The sequence below is a fragment of the Penicillium digitatum genome, chromosome 6 (assembly GCF_016767815.1).
Source record: "Penicillium digitatum chromosome 6, complete sequence".
Lineage (NCBI taxonomy): Eukaryota > Fungi > Ascomycota > Eurotiomycetes > Eurotiales > Aspergillaceae > Penicillium > Penicillium digitatum.
In genome coordinates this window covers 2947034-2969588 of record NC_089389.1, presented here as the reverse complement: position 1 = coordinate 2969588, position 22555 = coordinate 2947034, and the positions used below count along the sequence as shown (strand labels likewise).

At 50.9% G+C, this 22555-nt stretch overlaps 7 protein-coding genes across 7 annotated transcripts; 2 read left to right on the top strand and 5 right to left on the bottom strand.

Annotated features, from left to right (window-relative positions):
* Positions 1–121: 121 nt before the first annotated feature.
* On the bottom strand, positions 122–1136 carry Pdw03_6053 (40S ribosomal protein uS7; the record flags this gene model as incomplete). The annotated part of the gene is made up of 4 exons (XM_014683051.1): positions 122–324; positions 383–497; positions 559–742; positions 1003–1136. The coding sequence occupies 4 exons, from the start codon at positions 1134–1136 to the stop codon at positions 122–124; spliced, it is 636 nt and encodes a 211-aa protein (XP_014538537.1).
* An 871-nt stretch (positions 1137–2007) lies between these two features.
* Pdw03_6052 (AMP-dependent synthetase/ligase) lies at positions 2008–8098 on the top strand (the record flags this gene model as incomplete). Its single annotated transcript, XM_014683050.1, has 6 exons — positions 2008–2067; positions 2124–2146; positions 2282–6168; positions 6220–6429; positions 6484–7087; positions 7144–8098. The coding sequence occupies 6 exons, from the start codon at positions 2008–2010 to the stop codon at positions 8096–8098; spliced, it is 5739 nt and encodes a 1912-aa protein (XP_014538536.1).
* Positions 8099–9085: 987 nt separating this feature from the next.
* Positions 9086–11210, bottom strand: Pdw03_6051 (2-isopropylmalate synthase; the record flags this gene model as incomplete). Its single annotated transcript, XM_014683049.1, has 5 exons — positions 9086–9253; positions 9305–10007; positions 10070–10944; positions 11003–11147; positions 11203–11210. 5 exons carry the CDS (start codon positions 11208–11210, stop codon positions 9086–9088), a joined length of 1899 nt encoding a protein of 632 aa, XP_014538535.1.
* A 627-nt stretch (positions 11211–11837) lies between these two features.
* Pdw03_6050 (Threonyl-tRNA synthetase, class IIa) lies at positions 11838–13385 on the bottom strand (the record flags this gene model as incomplete). Its single annotated transcript, XM_014683048.2, has 1 exon — positions 11838–13385. One exon carries the CDS (start codon positions 13383–13385, stop codon positions 11838–11840), a length of 1548 nt encoding a protein of 515 aa, XP_014538534.2.
* Positions 13386–13573: 188 nt separating this feature from the next.
* Positions 13574–15040, top strand: Pdw03_6049 (uncharacterized protein; the record flags this gene model as incomplete). Its single annotated transcript, XM_014683047.1, has 1 exon — positions 13574–15040. One exon carries the CDS (start codon positions 13574–13576, stop codon positions 15038–15040), a length of 1467 nt encoding a protein of 488 aa, XP_014538533.1.
* A 1060-nt stretch (positions 15041–16100) lies between these two features.
* On the bottom strand, positions 16101–17528 carry Pdw03_6048 (putative glycosidase crf1; the record flags this gene model as incomplete). The annotated part of the gene is made up of 2 exons (XM_014683046.1): positions 16101–17099; positions 17157–17528. The coding sequence occupies 2 exons, from the start codon at positions 17526–17528 to the stop codon at positions 16101–16103; spliced, it is 1371 nt and encodes a 456-aa protein (XP_014538532.1).
* Positions 17529–19074: 1546 nt separating this feature from the next.
* Pdw03_6047 (Glycoside hydrolase, family 31) lies at positions 19075–22129 on the bottom strand (the record flags this gene model as incomplete). Its single annotated transcript, XM_014683045.2, has 7 exons — positions 19075–20014; positions 20088–20196; positions 20245–20757; positions 20812–20889; positions 20951–21194; positions 21251–21858; positions 21919–22129. The coding sequence occupies 7 exons, from the start codon at positions 22127–22129 to the stop codon at positions 19075–19077; spliced, it is 2703 nt and encodes a 900-aa protein (XP_014538531.2).
* Between the last annotated feature and the right edge of the window lie 426 nt (positions 22130–22555).

Below are 22555 nucleotides of genomic sequence, written 5' to 3'. Positions count from 1 at the left end.
GTATCACAATATGTACAGCCTTGCAGATGCATGCGAATCCACTGAATCCCGGTTAAACCCCCGTCCACTCCAGTATACGCAAACAGAGGACCATACGGAGAACAAATCCAACACAACCCCTTTACCGGTTGCTCTTGGCAACACGCTCGAGCTCATCCTTCTTCTTGATAGCGTAGGAGTTGGAGGAACCCTTGGCGGCGTTGATCAGCTCCTCAGCAAGGCACTCAGCAATGCTCTTGATGTTGCGGAAAGAAGCCTCGCGGGCACCGATGGTGAGCAGAGAGATGGACTGGTTCACGCGACGGAGGGGAGACACATCGACGGCTAGAAGGAAATTAGCATTCAACTTCAGAGGTGGCGAAAGAAGACTGATTTCACATACCTTGACGACGGACGGTACCCTGGGAACCGATACGGGTGGAGTCCTCACGGGGACCACAGTTGACAATGGCGTCAACGGCAACCTGGAGAGGGTTCTGGTCGGTCATGATGTGGACCTGGTAGATTTGAACATTAGTGTCTGAGTTGGATGGTTGAAACGGTCGGAGCGGCACATACGATCTCGAAAGCGTGAGCGACGATGCGCACAGCAAGGAGCTTCTTTCCGTTGTTGCGGCCGTTCATCATGAGAGAGTTGGTGAGACGCTCGATGATGGGGCACTGAGCCTTGCGGAAACGCTTGGCGGCATAGCGACCGGCAGAGTGGGAGAGGTAGACGGGGGAGCGGATCTGGATGTAATCGCTATGATGGCGGGTCAGCACCTCTGTAAACCTGATAGTCGCGCAATTGCCGGCCCTTGCGCGCGCTGTCGATTTCCTGCTGTGTGCGAAGAGAAAACCAGTCCCATGGCGTGTTGTGTTTCCTCCGATTAAGAATTTCGATATCCCCCTTCAAGTTGTCGAAAAGTCTTGCCATTCCACCATTTTAACTCGTTTGAATATATTCTCACGCACACAACAGGAATTCACTCGGCGCGTAGAGGACCTGATAGAAAGACTCACGTCAGGGAAATGTCCCGGATCTCAACATCATCGTAGCTCCACTTGTTGAACAGCTTGATGCTGCCCTGCTCGGCCAGAACCTCCTTGGGCAGGACAGGGAAGGCAGCGACCTCGACGTCCCCGTTGTCGGACATGTTGACTGTGCGGGAGGGGTTCGTGGGAAAATGACCGGGTTGTCGTTTGGTGGTTGAACGTCGATGAGGTTCCAGGTATCCAAGAAAGAAATTGGTGTGACTCGCTTAGGTTGTGCGGGGGTCATGTGATTAGGGTAGGCTGAGAGTGGAGATCACATGACTTTGGCCGTGTTGCCTTGCTGCCTTGCTGCCTGAAGATTGAATCTTCAAGATGGTCGGCACCAGACACCGGGAAAACCAAAATAATCCCATGCCCATGTTGATCGCACTGGTTTTCTACTGATTCTACTGACTCTACTGAGTACATTGGGCCTTGCATTCAATTTTAGTCCTACATCTGTGCAATCCAAAACAAAATCCTACATCTGAATACACGAACCCAGTCCCAAATTGATGTAAAGTGGTGTCTCATTCCCAATAGTTCCGAGCATGGACCAGGACGCGCGATACATCCAAGTCAGATAGTGTCTGAACCGCCGCAATTTTTGTCGGAGCTCGATGTGATAGGCTTTCATGGTTTTGATGTAGAATACTCTCTAAATTTTCTATATATAACTGAGACAGTCACACCTGTATGGAGCTGCAGTCTCTCCATCGCATGTCTCAGGCTCTCGGCTCACTTGACCGCCTTGGCGGGTGACGTTGTCTTGCGCGGAGAGCAGAGATACGACGGATTGACTGTTGATCGACTTACACCCCGGTAAATACAATCAGCGGCTATCAGTGCTGCAGTTGGCAAATTTGCCACCCCTCTCCTGCGCCCTCGAGACGCTCATTGCGATGAGGTGTCCTTGATTACATACCCCTCCCATCCCTCCCCCGCGCTTTTGACAAGTTCCCCCGAATTGAGGCTTCCCGACCCTCCTTCCAAATGGCGGAAGAGTCTCCCGAGATCCAGGCCGCTTTGCGGAACCTAGATCGGGAGTTGGAGGTTTGTACATCCCGTGCACTTGTTGTATCCTTTTGCTTATGCATGATCCATGACAGGAGGGCGATATCACCGAGAAAGGGTAAGCGATTTGATTTGCTACACCATCCCTGGCCACAAGCAATGTCACAAGCCAATTGTTCCGTGTCATAGATACGGTTCTTTCGACAGGGGCTGTTTAGACCAACAGACAAATTGGAGAACTAACAGCAACAAGATACCAGAAGCGGCGTACGGTCCTGCTCTCGCAATATTTCGGTCCCAACAAGCACCTTGAGATCAATCAACAGGCCGGTCTTGACCATGATGCAACCCCAACCAGCCCTGGAAGGGCCACGCCGGCCATTTTGAGCGTTCGCCCGCCAACCGCAGATTCTGCTCTGCCACACATCGCTTCCCCCATGTACGCAGGCATTTACAATGGCTCACAGGGCAGCGGAGGCGTCGGGTATGGTCAAGGTCCCGGTATACATCCACAGGATCAGTCGCAGGCATCGTTGGGGTCTCATAGCAGAGAAGGCATGCTCCAAGCCCATGATCGCGCGCCTTCAGGGGGCTCTTACGACTCTCTATTCCTTCCTAAACCCCCAATCCCAGGGCCACAAGGCCAGGATGCCTCCAGAACGGCAACTTTGATGAGTCAGAGCTATGCTTTCAACCCCAATTCTCAACCCGAGTATATGTCTCAGCCCGAGTATGCTCAGGAGTACGGTCAGAAATATCCTCAGGAGTACGATCAGGAATATCCTCATGAGTATGCCCCCGCCGAACACGCCCAACCCGAGTACGCGGAGGACGGCGTAGCACATTACGATCCAGCTTCTGGAGGACCCACGCGACACTCAACAATGCTTGATTCCCAACAAGGCTACTTTTCCGACTTTGCGGGCCAACAGCATGATGATTATAGGGATAGCTATGGAGGCGGCTTCCACCGCTATTCTCAGTCCGGGGAAGCCTTTTCGCCAACAGCAAATATGGCTCCGCCATTGATGCCCGCCACGGCGGAACTTCAGCATGGACCGGCAATTGAGCATCTACTTCCCCTCGAACCTCGGGAGATTCCTTTCGCATTGAACGATCCGCACGACAAAAATATCCCTATGTCCAACTTTGACAACCTTCCCACGGTCTTACGGCATCGCGCTCGAGCTCACCCCAAGCAGGCAGCATATTGGGTGCTGGATGCAAAGGGCAAGGAGGTGGCATCGATAACATGGGAAAAGTTATCTAGCCGTGCAGAGAAAGTTTCTCAAGTCATTCGTGATAAGAGTAATCTATATCGCGGAGATCGCGTTGCTCTTATCTACCGCGAAGCTGAGATTATCGAGTTCGCTGTGGCGCTATTGGGCTGCTTTATTGCAGGAGTTGTCGCCGTACCTATCAACAGTCTGGATGACTACACAAGTCTTAATGTCGTGCTCACCTCAACCCAAGCACATCTAGCTTTGACAACCGAGAATAACTTGAAGAACTTCCAACGCGATATTACAGCACAAAAACTCAGTTGGCCACGAGGAGTTGAGTGGTGGAAGACGAATGAGTTCGGCAGTTTCAACCCGAAGAAAAAGGATGATACGCCTGCACTGCAAGTCCCTGACCTGGCCTATATTGAGTTTGCAAGGGCCCCAACGGGTGATATGCGTGGTGTTGTCATGAGCCACCGGACTATCATGCACCAAATGGCATGTCTGAGTGCAATCATTTCTACGGTTCCTGCGGAGTCAAACGCCAAGCAGTATGCCACTAAGGGAGAAACTATCATCAGTTACCTTGATCCGAGACAAGGAATTGGTATGATCATAGCCATTCTTTTTACCGTTTACGGTGGTCACACAACCGTTTGGCACGAGGACCGGGCGGTAGAAACACCCGGTTTATATGCCCATCTTATCACCAAGTACAAGGCATCGGTCATGGCGACAGATTACTCCGGTTTGAAGATCGCCACCTACAACTACCAGCAAGATCCGATGTCAACAAGACATTTCAAGAAGAACTCCGAACCCAATTTCAGCAGCGTCAAGATCTGTCTCATCGATACCCTTACTCTCGACCCTGAGTTCCATGAAATTCTGGCTGACAGATGGCTCCGTCCAATGAGGAACCCACGGGCTAGAGAAATTGTGGCTCCGATGCTCTGTTTGCCAGAACATGGAGGTATGGTCATTAGTATGCGTGACTGGCTCGGTGGTGAAGAGCGAATGGGATGTGCTTTGACCCATGAGATGGACCCAGCCAGTCGTGACGATTCTAAGAAGGAAGACGAAAGCCTAACCAAATCTGAGACTAAGACTGCCTTCGGAAGCAGTCTTCTGGGCGGTGGGTCACGAGTTTCCACGATCAAGCAGAGCCCCAAGAACGAGCTTAGTGAAGTTCTTTTAGACAAAGAGGCCTTGAAGAGCAATGAAGTTGTTGTACTGGCTATGGGCGAGGATGCACGAAAGTACGCAAGCAGTATGCCGCATGCTGTACGGGTTGGCGCTTTCGGCTACCCAATTCCAGACGCAACTCTCGCCGTCGTCGATCCGGAGACCAATCTCCTCTGTACGCCAAATGTTATCGGTGAGATTTGGGTTGATTCACCCTCTCTCTCTGGTGGCTTCTGGGCATTGCCGAAACACACAGAGGCCATATTTCACGCTCGTCCTTACAAGTTTGAAGAGCCCAACCCGACCCCGATACTCGTGGAGCCTGAGTTCTTGCGCACTGGTCTGCTCGGGTGTGTGATTGAGGGCAGACTTTTCGTGCTTGGTCTCTACGAGGATCGTCTCCGCCAAAAGGTTGAGTGGGTTGAGCACGGCCAAGAGATTGTGGAACATCGATACTTCTTCGTTCAACATCTAACTGTTAGCATTCTTAAGAGGGTGCCGAAAATTCATGATTGTACTGCATTTGATGTGTTTGTCAATGAAGAACATCTTCCGGTTATTGTTTTGGAGTCTTACTCGGCCTCGACGGCGCCAACAACTTCCGGCGGTCCACCAAGGCAGCTTGACTCGGTTCTGCTTGATTCGCTTGCCGAGAGGTGTATGGAGGTTTTGTACCAAGAGCATCATCTGCGGGTGTATTGTGTTCTACTCACTGCCCCGAACAGTCTGCCGCGTGTCACCAAGAACGGCAGACAAGAAATTGGTAACATGCTCTGTCGCAAAGATTTCGAGTCCGGTATGCTGCAAGCGGTGCATGTCAAGTTTGGAGTTGAACGATCAGTGATGAATTTGCCCGTCGGTGTTGACCCCGAGGGTGGGATTTGGTCCCCTATTGCTCTCGCATCAAGACAAGACTTGCTTGCTTATCAGGAAAAGCAATACTCGGGTGTGGATTATCGCGATGTGGTGATGGATGACCGGACTTCCACCCCACTGAACAACTTCAAGACCATTGTCGATCTTCTTCAATGGCGAGTCTCCCGCCAAGCCGAAGAACTGGCTTACTGCTCTATAGATGGCCGTGGGAAGGAAGGAAAGGGCGTCACTTGGAAGAAGTTTGACTTAAAAGTCTCTGCAGTGGCAACCTACCTAAAGAACAAGGTGAAGGTACGGCCAGGAGATCATATCGTGCTGATGTACACTCACTCGGAGGAATACATCTATGCCATTCATGCTTGTCTGTGCTTGGGTGCAGTTGTCATCCCGATGGCTCCTATTGATCAAAACCGTCTTTCAGAAGATGCCCCTGCATTCTTGCACATCATCAGCGACTTCGATGTCAAGGCCATCATCGTTAACACCGAGGTTGACCATGTCATGAGGCAGAAGCTTGTGTCGCAGCATATCAAGCAGTCCGCTCAAGTTCTTCGCATTGGTGTGCCTGCTATTTACAACACCACAAAGCCCTCGAAGCAGTCCCACGGATGTCGTGATCTCGGCTATACTGTGAAGGATACCTGGCTCCAGGCCAACCAGCCCGCTCTGGTCTGGACATATTGGACCCCAGATCAGCGAAGAATTTCAGTTCAAATTTCCCATGAAACCATTATGGGCATGTGCAAGGTTCAAAAAGAAACCTGCCAAATGACAAGCTCAAGGCCAGTGCTTGGAAGCGTCCGAAGTACCCTTGGTCTCGGATTCCTACACACCTGTCTGATGGGCATTTTTGTCGGTAAGTCGGCTGTTACTCTATGAAGATTTCCATCCTAACATCTGACCCCAGGTGCTCCTACATACCTTGTTTCGCCAGTCGACTTCGCTCAAAACCCAATGACTCTCTTCGTAACACTTGCTAGGTACAAGATCAAGGACACTTACGCCACTAGTCAGATGTTGGACTACGCGATGAGTGCTATGGCTGGAAAGGGCTTCCAGCTTCAAGAACTAAAAAACCTCATGATTTCCGCAGAGGGCCGACCTAGAACGGACATCTGTACGTGTGTCATTGTCATCACGAATATGAAGAGAAGCTAATCCGGTCGCACAGATGGAAAGGTACGCCTACATTTCGCCAACGCCAGCTTGGACCGTACCTCAATCAACGTCATTTACTCGCACGTTCTCAACCCAATGGTCACCACACGGTCATACATGTGCATTGAGCCGATCGAGCTATGGCTTGACTTGAGAAGCCTCCGTCAAGGTCTTATCTACCCCGTGGACCCTGATGCCGATCCCACCGCGCTTTTGCTGCAAGACTCGGGTATGGTACCAGTTAACACACAGATTGCGATTGTGAACCCCGAGACCTGCACTCTTGCGCACGTTGGAGAGTACGGTGAGATCTGGGTTCAGTCCGACGCTTGTGCTCAGGGATTTTACAAATCAAAACAAGAGTTTGACGCGGAGCGGTTGAACGGCAGAGTTGCAGACGGCGATCCTAGCGTGCCTTATGTCCGTACTGGTGATCTAGGTTTCCTTCACACCGTTACTCGGCCGATCGGGCCTGGTGGACAGCCAGTTGACATGCAAGTACTCTTCCTCCTTGGCAGCATCGGCGAGACCTTCGAGGTCAACGGACTCAACCACTTCCCTATGGACATTGAAAACTCTGTAGAGAGTTGCCACCGTAATATCGTGAAAGGAGGATGGTAAGTGAATGGCATTTTTCTCAAATCAGACATCGACGCTAATCAGATATCTTCAGTGCTATTTTCCAAGCCGGTGGCTTAGTTGTTGTCGTTGTTGAGGTAACTCGCAAAGCCTATCTAGCTTCCCTGGTCCCCGTCATTGTTGATGCTATCCTCATGGAGCACCAAGTTGTTGCGGATATTGTCGCATTCGTCTCCCACGGTGACTTCCCTCGCTCTCGTCTGGGCGAGAAACAGCGCGGAAAGGTTCTCGCCTCATGGGTTACCCGGAAGCTGCGAACCATTGCTCAGTTCAGTATTCGTGACCTGGACGGCGATAGCCTATTTGCGGACTTGCCTCAGCATCGTATGAGCAGAGTTTCCAAGCCTGGAAGCACCATGGGCACCAGCATCCGACAGTCTACAATGAATCCGGACATTGACGCTGGTGTTCCTCGCTCTCCAGCTGGGGTGACACTGGTAGAGACTACTCATCCCGCGGCTAATTACCTCGGCGACCGAGCCGGGTCTATGCCGCATGAACTTGGGAATGCCACTGACAATAATATGGTTGCCGCTTCTATCCCGAAGCCTAACTCTGCTGTGCCTCACATCAAGGAGCCACAGTCTACCAACATTCTAACCGAGTTCGATGATCATCACTACAACACATTGGATTCCATCGCGACTACTGCCCGCGCGGACCGTGATATCCGGTTCAGTTTTGATATGGCCGACAACCCCGCCCAATCTCAATCATATGGATATCCTAGTGGTGAACAGCCCTTAACGGGACGAGAGCCGCCTCCTAGCCATCAGGGATGGAACCACAACAACGGCCAGGCTATGGGCACAGCCCACGCTGAGCCAACACATCCAGGTACACATGACAATGGGAGAATCGATGAATGGCCCCAAGAAGCTCTCATTTACCAGTCAGCAGTAGGTGCGGAAAACGGGCACGACTTCTATCACACGGGCAGCAACAACGCTGCGCCGTATCTGCAACTACGGGGCTTGAACTTGGAATGATTGCACGCATTGTAGGTTTGAAATGATTTGTTGCCGTTGAAAAGGCTGCCTGGGCCATGTGTGCTTGATAGGTCGGATGATTTTCTTTTTTTTTTTTTTTTAATTAATCCGGTTTCTCCCCAATACCTTAGTTCCATGTTTGCAGTTGTACATACATACCCAGTATACATCTTTCTTGGCTCTTATGTTGTAGATCTATTCTTGATTTAATCGTTATTACATGCAGTTGCTTTAACACACGACCCACCCTATCACCATCGACTCCACGTCTGTTGTATATCGCGTCGTACTCCGACTAATCGACTTTTCCCCACAACTTCCAACTCGTCACCGACATGTTGAACATAGGCTGTCCAAGGCTGTCCAAATAGGATTCTACAGTTATGCCAGCGACAAGCTCGACCAGCCACATAACAGCTTCCAGAGTAACACATACAAGTGTATCCAACTGGTTGCCACTGACTACAGTCTATACTATGCAGCATGATGCACAAACGAGAAAGAATTCTTCATTCTGAAAGGTCGCCGTTCCCTCTCATCCTATAGTGCATCAGTAGATCCCACAACAAGCCCCAAGACCCGTGAATCTAGGCACAAATCAGCCAAACACCCCAACTACAGTATTGCGAATCGCGAGCTGCCGCAAGTAATAGCGCAGCTAGATACATTAATGCTCGTGCTCAGGTCCGGTAAAGGCGACACGTGTTGACACCCTCTGGCGGCAGCTGCACCGGATTCAGGCCCTAGCACCTTCTACGCAAACCAGTTGAGGGTTTCATTCTCGTCTTGTGGTAATGGGCATGTAATTTCGGCGGATGGGCCGCAGAAGTTCAATTCTTATAGGGCCAGTGCGAAGAGGGGATGGTAGCGGAGAAAACTGATCGTTGAAGAGAATAGATCAATTCAAATTGATCATGTTAGTCACATTAATGCTATCACTTTTAGGCTTTTGCTTTCTTTTTAACATTTCATTTACAAATTTTCAGCTTATTTTGTCAGCTGTTCGACGTTGACGTGGGCGCTCAGATCACCATTAGATGAGGCAGCGTCGGCAGTACCGCCTAGCTGCTCGAGAGCCTCGATGTCCTCGTTGGTCAGGGTATTGGAGCGAATGGGACGGAAAGGAGCGGGAGAACCAGCGCGAGAGGCGAGGAACTAAACGCGTGTTAGTGGCGAAATCCAGATGAATCAAAGACCATATCTTACCGAGCTGGCGGCGCTGAGCAGCGCAATCAGAGAAGCCTGAACCACATCCTGGTGGATACCAACACCCCACACATGTTGATTGCTGCCAGCTGCTGTGCACTGGATGTATGTAGCAGCCTTGGTATCACGACCGCGACCTATGGAGTGTTCCTTGTAGTCGCGGACGTCGAGATCGATGCCGAGGGTGGAAAGCGCCGTAGCCAGGGAGGAGATAGCACCTGGGCCGACACCGGTGATGGAATGCTGAACATTATCGATTTCGATAATACCGGTGAAGCGACGCTTAAGATTCTTGGTGTTGAGGGCCTTGCCGGGCTGAGGGGGAGCAGGGGACTGCGAGCGATCGGTGGTGATGCTGTAGTCGACAAGGGTGAAGCGAGGGTTTGACTTGAGGTGGTAGGCCTCCTCGAAGAGATTGACGACCTCAGTAGGCTTCAGCTCCCGGCTGACAGCCTCGGTTTTCTCCTGCACGATCTTGCTGAATTCGACCTGCAGCGCGCGGGGGAGATCCAGCTCCAAGCTGCGCAGGATAATCCAGGCGGCGCCACCCTTGCCACTCTGGGAGTTGACGCGGATGACTGCCTCGTAGGTACGGCCGATATCTTGGGGATCCAGGGGAAGATATGGTACTCTCCACTCAGTATCGTCATCGGCACCCTCATCTTCGCGGAGCTTGAAGCCTTTTTTGATTGCATCTTGATGGCTGGGTTTCAAAACAAGTTAGCAAAAGAGCAGCGCAGTTGGAAAAACAAAGAAAAAACAAACCTTCCAGAGAATGCGCACACCACGAGCTGACCACCATATGGCGCACGCTCGTTAACGGGGATTTTGTTGCTTTCTTCTACTACCTTGATGACAGCGTTGATGTCCGAGAAGTCGACGCCTGGCGAGACACCTTGTGTGTACAGGTTCAGGGCGAGAGTAACCAGGTCCACATTTCCGGTACGCTCGCCGTTGCCGAACAAAGTACCCTCTACACGCTCGGCGCCAGCCATCTGTGCCAGTTCAGCTGCGGCAACAGCACATCCACGGTCGTTATGCGGGTGGACCGAAACAACAAACTTCTCACGCTCAGTCATGTTTGTGCAGAAGTACTCAATCTGATCAGCAAAGACATTAGGGGTGGCCATCTCTACTGTAGCAGGCAGGTTGAAAATGATAGGCTTCTCCGCTGTGGGCTCCCAAGCAGCCTTGACAGCCTGGCAGACCTCCACGGCAAACTCAGGTTCAGTATCGGAGAAAGTCTCGGGGGAGAACTCGAATTGCCAATCTGTGCCAGCCTGGGAGGGGTCGTCCTTGGTGATGGAACGGGCGTACTTTGTGCATTTAACAGCCAGGTCCAGACTCTGCTTGTGGTCCATGTTGAAGATGATCCGACGGAAACAGGGGCTCGTTGCGAGGTAGATGTGGAGAATAGCCTTCTTAGCGCCCTTCAGGGAATCGACTGTGCGACGGATGAGATCCTCACGACAGGGAGCCAGGACTTGCAGGGCGACGTCGTCAGGTGTGAGACCGGGCTCTTCGACCAGACGACGGGTGAAATCAAAATCCGTTTGAGATGCGGACGGGAAGGACACTTCGATTTCCTTGTAGCCGATCTCCACGAGCATCTTGAAGAAACGGTATTTTTGCTCGCCATCCTATAGAACCAATCCAATCAATTTTGAAAACAGCAGTGAAGAGTACATCATATCATACCATTGGGTCCGGCAGAGACTGGTTGCCATCCCGCAGATCGGTTGCCAGCCAGCGAGGAGGCTTATCAATAACTTTGTTGGGCCATTGGCGATTTGGCAGGTTAAGAGGCTTGAAAGCCTTGTACTTTTTTGAGGGATCCTTGAGCCTTTTAAAGATTAGTATGTAAAAACACCAATTGGAGTCAAGTCATCAAAACATACATCGGCATGGTGTAGGCGGGGCACCGCGGGGGGCAAACGGATAAGAGACGACAAAAAGTAGGGTATTAGGTATAGTTAGGCCAAGCAGAGTCAAGATTGATTTGATTAAAAACAAAAGTTGGCTTTCAAAATATGGACGCGGGGATTGATTTATAGCGAAAGAGAAAAGAAGACCAATTAAGAATGGGGAATATGCTGTGACTCAAATGGGCCCGTCAATGACGCCGAGTTTTTCGGCGCCGACAGCGGAGTCACGTGACTCTTACATTGGTCGAAAAGGCGCGATGGATCTACAAGAAATAGCATGATGATGGGCTTGAGATGCCGGTGGATTGCAAGAATCGACCTACCTCTTGTGTCTTCCCTTTCCTTTACCTTGCAGCCATTTGTAGCAAATGTCCAAATTGTACAATATACTGTCCCTGTCTCCATTAGGGAACCACCGAACATCGGAGATATTTCTGCCTGAGGCAGAAATTCCGAGGATAGCCGCTGGTTGTTTTGTCACAATCAAAACTGATCTGCATCGGTTAGAATGAGAAGTTGAATTCGGCAAAAGATCGGTCTAATATACAATCATAGGAGAAAAATAGTCACGCTCAAAATGACAACACACGGATATACACCATTCAAAGTTACAGGAAGTTTTTCTCCAAATCGACCAATAGCGGATGAACTTCGTCAATGCCAAGTTTAACAGCTCGAGGGTTCTGTAGCGCATCATCACCTAGTCTGGCTTTGATTAGCTCCTGCAATATACGAGCATCTTTATCTGTTTTGCTCTGCATCTGTCCAGTGATATCAACAGTGATACCACCATCGGTTAGGTCGCGTGATCCGAGAATGAAGATGAGGTTATACTTCATCTGTTTGGCCCGCTGGATCTTCTTGCCTAGGGTCTGTGCGCTGGTATCGAGGTCAACCAAGAAAGTAGAGTCGACAGTGGACAGTGGACGGGGCGACTCGGCGGTACCACCATTGACCAATGCACGGAAACCGGCAAACTTGGCTGTCGCTTCCTGAGCCTGGCGCACAACAGCATCGTCTTGGTTTACTGTCAGGATAATGGCCTGGCGCGGAGAAAGCCAGAATGGCCAATGACCGCCGTGCTGTTCAATCAGCAACGCCAAAAACCGCTCCAATGAGCCGAAGATGGCGCGGTGAATCAAAACCGGAGTTGCAACTCCGGGTGTGGCTGGATTGTAGTCTGGCTCGCCCTCGGCAACTTGATACTCCAGCTCAAATCGCTGTGGCAGGTTCATATCCAATTGAATAGTAGACAGCTGGTGGTACTTTCCAGCTTGATCCTGGAGCTGGATATCGATCTTGGGGCCGTAAAACGCACCATCGCCCTCATTAAGTGCCCACTCGCGTCCAGTACTATCCAGAGCCTCTCGCAATTGCATCTCGGCATTATCCCACATCTCCAAAGTCCCAATGTAATCCGTTTCGGGTCGAGTCGACAGGACCAATCGATACGGACCGAGTCCGAAGGTCGTCATAGCCATGTCCACAAATCCAAGCGCCGAGGTGATCTCCGACTTGATTTGCTGCGGGCGACTGAATATATGACCATCATCTTGATGGAAGCGCCGCACGCGTGTCAATCCTGTAAGCGAACCTGACACTTCGTTGCGGTGCAGTGGGCTGAAGTCTGCGTAGCGCACAGGCATGTCGCGGTAAGAGTGATTCTGAGACTTAAAGAGCAGGCAGTGGCCGGGACAGTTCATTGGCTTGAGTCCGTAGGATTCGTCTTCGCCCACTTCACCTTCTACCTCGCCACTAGCTCCTCTGCCAGTCACCTCATACATATCATCCTTGTAGTTCTGCCAGTGGCCAGATATCTCCCAAAGGGACTTTTTGTAGATGGTTGGGGTTAAGACTTCACGGAAGCCATATTGTAAATACTGGGTGCGGAGGAAGGAGATGAGTTTGTTGACAACATGTGTGCCATTTGGGAGGAACAGTGGAGATCCGGGACTGTAGACTGAAGATGTGAAGAGCTCTTGGGCTGTTCCGAGAGCTCGATGGTCGGTGGGAGGTATCATTGGAGCTTCGGGTTTGTCAGAACACGAACAATGGCGAATGGCTGTGTATGACAGCGGTCGCGATCGTGTAAGTTGCCATGGCAGAGATTTAATGCCAAGCGTCAGGGACGATCGTAGGCAAAGGAGGGAGCGCATGGTTGCTGAAGATTCTCAGTCCTCGGCCGCGGCGGTTTCTCCGATCTTTCTTCCCCACCGCTTTGCGCGCGCAATGGCCTGCTTGAGCCAGTCGCATTCAAAATATCTGTTGAAACACTCCGAGGGAGAAATAAATTACCAAACGTATTAACTCTTGCATGAAGGGCATGTCTTGAGATGTTTAAGCCATGTCTACAAAACAGCCTCGTACCCCAGATCTCCTGGCTCAAGGCGAATCTTGGGTGATTGCATCAACTGCTTCTCTGAAGCCAAACGAAGACCCCATCAAAACTCCAAATGCCCTGCATAAAAGCAGCAAAGTAGCCACAAAGACAGCCGACCCTGCATCAGAGTCACTGACCTCCTCGTCATCATCATCATGGGCCACATCAGGCCCGGAGCTCATCATGCCCTCTATCTGCGAAACGCCTACTATAGAAGGGTCATGGATAGAATATGTACGGAGTCCGAAGCAGCAAAGCTCAGAAAGCATAAGAAAACGACGCAAAGTTTCCTTACCGAAGAGTGCAAAGCAGCGAGAGCAGGACCGGACCTACGCTCGAGCTGGAGATGCAAACGCTGGTTCGTCTGCAAAGACGACAACCAAACAAGCAGGCCAGGTTGTGAAGTCCAAGTCCATCTGTCGTGGTCATACTGCCCTCGCCCGGAAAGTAATCAACGCAGTTTTGATTGCCATCATCCTACACCTGTTGGTTCTCCCCGAGGTAGTCTATCAGGCCAAAGACCTCTGCCGTCTCCCAAGCATCAAGACTCTCTACCCCAACAGCTGCATCACCCTCCCCATGACATACCCACTGCCCAGCGCCTACCCCCCATCTGCAATAACCCCAGAAGAAGTCCTCACAACCTCCCAGCACCAACTGGAATCCATATTCGACACAGCCCTCGAAACCCTCACACCTCTCTCCGCAGTCCTCAAACAAAGCGAAAGCATGCTCGCCGACCTAGAATCGCAACTAAAATCAACCTTCCCAGACGCTCACAACGCGCTAGACCTCGAATTCACCGGCAGCAACGAAGCCGTTCAAACAGCAGTATGGGAATTCAACTCTCTACGCGCAGACCTGCGCTCAGCAATCGACAGCCTACTCGCCTCACGACCAGCAAGTGAAATATTCGGCACCGTAGCTCTTGACACGCGACTCGCGATCCAAATGCGACGCCGTGAAGAGTACCTCGACCGACTTCGCTCTCAAATCTGCAGCAAGGCAGACTCGCTCAACGCGCGTTTCATAACACTAGACGACCACCTCGAAGCAGTGGACGGAATCGTAGCACGCGAAGAACGACGAAGCCCAACATTCCACAAGTACCGATCCCCGTCTCAGGACAGCAACAGCAACCGGCTCTATTCCGTGCTCGACTCGCTCCCACTAGGACCATTCGGGGCATTATTGTTCCGGGGACGATCGTCAGGAGGTGCAGATGGCAATGTAGTTGCAAGAATGGAGTCGTCATCTTCTGCCGTGTCCTCCACTGCATCCACCGAGCCCACACACACACCCCGTCCCGCGGCAACCCTTGCTCTTCGGGTCGCGGCCACGCACCATCATCCCGTTGCTGACTCGGTTTCGCGGTTATCACGCCAATTAGGGGACGTGCGACGTGCAACTGGGGCAGGGTCCACTTGGTGAATTGAGGTCTCCACAAGGGGCTGAGAGGAAGCTCGGACTTTGGTCAGGATCCGAGAGTTGATGAAGTTTGAATTTTCAGGGGTTTTTTTTTGGGGGGGGGGGGTTGTAGTTACAGTCTGGTTTGGAAAGTTCATGTTTGGACTGTTAACGTTTTCTTGACTTTGGGCGTTTCTATCCAAGAAGATGAGATGAGTTAGATGCAATTATGAGCCACGACTATATTTTACCATTCTCCATTTTTCTGTACGAATAGTACGGAGTGCAGCACACACAAATTATATCTGTAAACCCCACAATTTGTAACATTGAAAGCACAAGTCCTACGGAGGGTGTAACCTACCGTATGGACCCTTTCTCTGTCATCCACGGTTCCTATACAATACCCCGATCAACCAATCCAACTACATCCCCTTAGGTACAAGTCTGGAATTCATCCACCAATCCAAACCCAGGCCCATTACAACCAAGTTCAAGGAAACTCCCCGAGCCACGGTTCACACCAAATTCATTTTTCGGTGTGTACCTCGGAGGGTTTGACGTAGATGCTCGGCGTTTGATTCCGGAGAGGCCGATGTTGGAAGATAGTGGATGTCACAGGCAACTGGACGCCACAAGAAATGAAACCCAAGATCCAACCGATCGAGACGAATGGGAGGCGGATGTGGGATAGGGCTGTGAGTATACGAACACAGGAAAGAAAAACGAAGAGTAAAGGCATGAACAGGAGATAAGCGGTGAGAAGAGATCGAGATTGAAGAATTCAGTAGAGTCCATTGACTGGATATTATTGAATTTTTGCTCAATGGCAAAGGTATGCACAACGCTGATAGATACATAATGTCCGCTCAAAGAAGATTGCTCGTACCGGGCAACTCAAGGAACAAGTTGCAGGCATTTGAGCACTAAGGACAACAAGAAGGGAAAAAGGTTACAACCAGAAAAAAAATAAAAAAGCATCCGCATCCACCAACCATTACCATACTCGGTCCAGCCAAGTATCCTCTTTCGAGGCGCGTTTCGTTAACGATGCATCAAAAATCGTAGCGCTCAAAAAAGATTTTTAGAGCTGGAGCAGGGCGGTCACCAGACCCAGGAGGGACACGGGTCCCAGGTAGCTGGCAGCGACAGAGGCAGCAGCGTTGAAGCTAGGGCTGGCGCTAGCGCTGGCACTGGTGAGTGAGCCAGAGCCCGAAGGGGCGGTGGAGCCGGTCTCGGTGTTAGAGACGGAGCCGGAGGACCCAGATTCAGAGCTAGATCCAGAGCTAGGGCTGGGGCTGGAGCGGAAGCCTGAGCTGCTAGAGCCACTGGGGGAGACACCAGAGCTGGCAACACTGGCAGCACTGGCAGCACCGGAGCCGGAGACGGCAGTCGACTCGGCGGTGTACTGGGCAGACGAGGAGCTGGAGGTCTTGGTAGCCAGGGTAGTGGCAGGGGCAGAAGTGCTCTCGGTGGAAGTACTCTCGGTGGAAGTGCTCTCGGTGGAAGTGCTCTCGGTGGAGGTACTCTCAGTGGTGGGAGTGTTCTCGGTAGCGGAAGGAGCCTTGGTGGAAGAGGAAATCGGCGCCTCGGAAGTGGAGCTGGTGGCAGCCACGGAGGAGGTGCCGCGCGAGCTCACAACGTTGGATCCGGTGAACTGGATGCTTTCAGCGGAGCCAGACATATCGGACCAAGTGTAGGACTCGGCGGGGTTGGTGTTCTTGACACTGATGCTCTTAATGTACATGGAGTAGGGGCCCTTGGAGTAGTCGGTCAGACCACCAGCCCAGTCAATGGTACCCTGACCGTTGGTGGGAGCACCACCGGCCCAGATACCAACGTGGATGTTCATGGGGGTCTGAGGGAAGCGAGCACCACCCTGGGCATCGTTGTAGTTGAGAGTGCGGACATTGGCACCATCAATCAGCCAGTTGACAGTGTCCTTGGACCATTGGACGGTGTAGGTGTGGAAAGACTCATCAGGGCTGGTGACAGGGACATAGGTCTCACGGTCATAGGTTGTGGTATCACCCTTTCCGAAGTAGTTGGTCTCAATGGTGTTGGCTTTTCCACCCAGTGCTTCCTGTATCTCAGTCAGTAATTATTCATCAAGCATATTTGGGAACGATGGATCCCGTACCCAGTCAACTTCATCCTTGTCGTCAGACTGCAAAAAGGCAGAGCTGACAATGCCTTGACCAGGGGAAGTCTTCATCTCAATGGACAATTCGCCATAGAAGAAGTAGAAGTCGCTGACAAGGGTAGGAGCATCTCCTTCCTTGTTGATAGTGAACTCGGCACCATTGGGGCCGGTGGGAACTGAGCCGCCACTGATCTTCCACTGGTCGAGGGAACTAGCCTGGGTGAAATCAAAGTGAAGGTTGGACTCAGTCAAACCCTTGTTCGGAGGGCATGATCGTTCCATTGGGTTACATTCAGAGTACGTCTGAGCTGAAACAAGAGGTGCAGCCACTGCGAGAGCCGCAGCAGCGAACTTCATGACAGAGGGCATTGTCTGGTACGCGATGAAAAGAGACGTCAATGTGGAAATATGTAAAAAAAAAAAGGGAAGAAGAAGAAAGGTCAGTCAACGAGGGAATGACCGTGTTCAATGAATCTCGCAAGTCAGGCAAGTGCAATGGGATAGTAAGAACCTGAAAAGACTGGGAAGGTGCCACTTTATCTACTCTTACCCTTCTCCACAATGGACCAAAGATACGCCACGCTACTAAAAAAAAAAACGTATGAAAAGGGAGTGACTGGGAAAATGATTGGAAATGATTGGATCCCAGGCAAGGCGCTGAGACACAAAGGCAAATCAAGTGGATCCCCCCCCCCCCCCCCCAACGATACTCCAGAGTTTAAAGATGATGAGGCTGGAAATATACGGAGGACTCCGTATTCCATTTACTTTACACTCCAACGTCACGATAGATGACCTGTAGGGATCAGACGATGTGTGACCGAGAGCGTAATTCTGATCATATACGGAGTAAGTACTCCGTACCGTGACAAAAATATACTACTCGTATACCAGCCGATAAACGACCGGCTGTTGCCTTGTAGCTTGTTTTTTTTTTTTTTTTTTTCTCCCATCTAATTCTTTTAAATGATAATTCCAACCAAGACCGTTGATGACTACCGAGCGTGATCGGGTTGATCATCCTAAAAATCTGATTAAATGTCACCATCACCATCAACATTTATCATGAAACACGGGCCCCTTGACCTACTTCGGCCACCGTAGTCTACAGGATGAGGGTTTTGTCCAGAGACCCTTTCATACAATGTAGGTCCTACTCACTAGAATTCTTCAGTACGGAGCACAGAGTAGAGCTCGCATAAATCGGCCCAAAGTCGACACTAAGAATACCCACCTGGGAGCAAGTCCACGGTCCCCGTGGGTTTATCAGATGACTCAGGAACTAGCGGCCTGTGCCTGATCTGGTGCCACCTCACTCGGTGGCTGGGTGAGACTTTTTGTCCTTGAAATAGCCCGCTCTTACCCAAGTGGGGAATATTCTTCAGTCCTCTATTAGTCTCACTGTCTCACTGTCTCACTGGGAAGATACATTGGAGTGATTCTTGTCCTGTCAGCTGATAGAAGTGAAAAATATCACCGTTATCTCCATGACATTGTCTTTCCCCCTAACATCCCCTCTCCTGCAAGGCCATGCAAGGGAATGTTTGTTAATAAGTCACTTTGAATCTCCTTAAACCTCTCTATATGTTGATATTTTTTTTAAAAACTCCGTACAACATACATCGTACATGGAGGGAGGGATTGTGAACTCACCTAGGTGGCTGGGTATGGGGCTAAGATGCAGGAACGTTAATTCAATCACCATGTTAAGTTAAAATACTCCGTAAGGTACCGCGAACACAAGGACTCGCGTACAAGTGATTCATCCCAAGGATCAGAAATTGAGAACCGAAAATAGAACGTGGCCGGTTTGACCTGACGGATGTAGCGTTCCCCAGAAAATTAGGAACCCGCAATCTAAAAACAGCCCTCAAACTCAACTCGACCAAAATCCAACCTCGATAGCCCCACCAATTTACTTGAGAGGATACAGAGTCACCTCAGCCGGCCCAGTCAACTCAATCTGGACTTTCTTTGTCACACTCGGGCTCTGAGCATCAGACCCAATATCCCGACACTTATTCTTCTGCCCAAGCAGCGTTACAGCCTCAACAACCACATGAGGCCGATACCCAAACCGACCCAGAATCTCAAGCTTGCCATTGCGGTACTTGAACTGAATCTCCGCCGCGCTATCCGGCTGAATTGACTCACCATCATCAATGTACAGCTCACCCTCCGCGGATCCATCAACACCGGGCGCAATGAGAACCTCAAAGCCACGCTTGCGCAGATCAGTCGTAGTCTTCGCACTCGCCGTCCGAAGCGGGATGATGCTCCCACCACGAATATGAATCGGGATATCCGTAATAGCGAGATCAGTTATCGTCTGCACAGATCCATCGCCCTGCACTGCAACACCAGTGAACCAATCATAAAAAAGATCCTCGGGGAAATAGGCGTCCACAGAGGTAGAACCCTCTTCCGAGACAGGTGAAACGAGAATGGAATCACCGTAGAAGAACTGCAGCTCATTGCCAAAGGTCTTGCGATCCTCGGGGTAGATATAGAAAAGCGGCTGGAGGAACGGACTTCCCGTCAAGGTCTGACGATGGAAAGAAGTATAAAGGTAATCGAGGAGACGATATCTGATATCGATGATTTTTTTCGCGGCCTGTGTCACAGTAGGCCAGCGGTAGAATTCCTGTGGCACGGTGCCGAACTCATTGTGGTTCCGATAGAACGGATAGAAGCCGCCGAGCATTGCCCAGCGCGCGCATAGCTCTTCGGTCGTATTTCCCGCGAAGCCGCAGACGTCGCTGCCGACCATAGGGATCTGGAAAATTGAGGCAAAGGCTAGCATCTGCGGGATTGAGATGCGGTATTTATCCCACTGGCTGACATTGTCACCGAGCCTATCAGGAGAATCGGGTGAGCATAGGTATAGGGGTATCTGTGAGCTGGTTTGAGCGCTTTGTGTGATCTTACCAGTGGCCGACCTGAGAGCCTGCTCCGGCGAAGGTGCTACGCGTGATGATCAGAGGTCGCACATTGGGTCGACGCTTCAACATTGCCTTGCGGGAAGCCGAGCTCATCACTGTGGCTCTTGTGAGAAGGATTTAGATGGCGAACACGGGGGACTTACTAGTTCCATAGAGATTGTGCGTGTCATACTCAGCGTATCCCTCGCCGGCATGAATGAGATCAGTATCAATTGTCTTATTGCTGATTGAGCCAGCCTCGTTGGAGATCTGATAAGGCGGGTTAACAAGGTCTCGACCAGACAAGCCGACCTTGTTTTTCTTTGCATCCTGGCTACATTTCTCGACGACAGCGTCATCTCTCTTCCCATGGCGTGAGGAAGAAGCCCCAGATGAAGAAGAGCCGAGCTGGAAATCAGCCGGGAAACCGGGGATATGACGGGGAGGCGATTGGACGGGCGGAGGCGCTGGGGGAAGGTCGTTCGCCGTGGCGTACTCTGCTGGGTCCTTACAGGGATACGGGCAGAAGTTGGAAACCTCGTTCATGTCGATCCATAGACCGTCGATGTCGACGCCGTCTCTTGCGCTGAAGAATCGCTCGAATTCTGTGTTCCAGTAGGTCTGCGTGTCTTTGTTGAACCAGTCTGGGTAGACGGTTAGGCCGGGCCAGACGGCGCCTAGAGACACACGGTTAGGAAGGGTGGGTCTCATGCTTCTGCTGGTAAGCCTACCTTCGTAGAGTTTGTTCTGTTCTTTGTCACGGTAGAGGAAGACGCCCTGCTCGTGGCCTCGTTTGAAAGCATCGTTGTCTGGCAAAACACTCACCATTAGAGCAGAAATTGAGGGGAAGCAAGTCACTATCACACTAACCAGAGTTACTGACGGCCGGATCGACCATGACAATGTAGTGCTGGTCATGCTTGTGAAGATACGAAACCAACTCGCGCATCTTGTCGACAGGAAACCGCTCATCGTCTAGAGTAAATACCCGTCGACCACTCATGTAGTCAATGTCGGTCCACATGGTCTCGAGTGGGATTCCAGCACGGCTGTAGTTGTAAACTACCTCGGCGACGTCGAACACATCCTGGTAGCCATATCGGCAGTTGTGATACTAGAGAGATGTTGGTTAGAATGCAATTTCAAAAATCCAACATCGAATTCAGGTACCCCGAATGTCCAGTAGCTTTGCATCACAGGAAGACCGACGACCTCAGAGTACTGCTCGCTCACTTCCTTTGGGGTCGGGCCGGCCATAAAGTAGAAGTCTAGGACTCCGCCAAGTGTGTTATACTCGAGGTATTGTTTGCCATCAGCAGTCTGATCAATCTTGATGTCCATGCCGTTCGAATTCAAAAAGAAGACCCCGTGGGTACCCTTCTCTCCACGGTGATCAACGTAAATAGGATGAGCACCGTAGAGGTTTGAGTTAGAAGGGATGGTGTATGCATCACGGTTCCAGATAGTGCGAGTATAATTAGTAGTAGGCAGACGCAGCGAATCACTGTGTTCCCCTAGACCATACAGATTCGGATCATTAGGAAGCCAAGTGCGCAAGCTCAAGTACTGAGATTGGAAGATGACGTTGGTGTCAGAAGTGTCAAAGAGCACTTCATCCCCGCGCAGCACTCGGAATGAGAAAGGGTTCTCTTCGAAGTCGAAGCGCAGGGCGGACTCTTTTTGACGACCTTTTGCGCTCTCGGGTCTTGGGAGAACAGCGTCGGGTACTTGATAGACCTCCTCATCGGCATCGTAGATCATGACATGGAGGCGGGTTTCTAATGAAATGATGAGTTTACAATCTTAGTCAAAGATGAAAGCAGGGGGATCTCATATACCAGTTTGTGCCTCTACCAGGAGCTTCAACTTTGGAAGATCCGTACCATAGGTATTGCAGGCATCTCCTGCAAGATCCAGATCAGCAGTCAATCTCTGACCCAATTGCTTCACATGGGAAACTCTATAACCAGGACAAGTGTGAAGCTGTGATGGGGATCCCAGGACAGCGGCACCCCCGAGGAAAGCCAGGAGAAACAGCGTGCCTTTCATGTTTAAAACCGGGCGAGCATTGAAGCACAGGACACACACGGCATTCACACAACAGGATACTCTGAGAATCGTAGATTGACAAGAGGGAGAATGCATCCCTTTTAAGGGATGCACTGGCCCGATCCTCAATTGAGGGGAAGGGCGAGGTGATACAACATCAAGGAGATATTAAAGAAACAGTTTGGCCCCATGATGGGTTGCTTTGCATCACATAACATTGAGAATTGCACTGTCACATCCTGGAGAACAGGCAAATTATTGGATGCACCCTTTGGGCTGTGATCGGCAATTTTGGGCCAGTGCAAGGTGCTAGGTACAGTAGCTCGAGTAGCTCCAATAGCTTCAGATTCATGCAGGGTCTAGTTTGAATTGTCGATTGATTGTTGCTTTTGTTGCTTTTGTTTCTCACCGGCTTAGCCCGGCTTA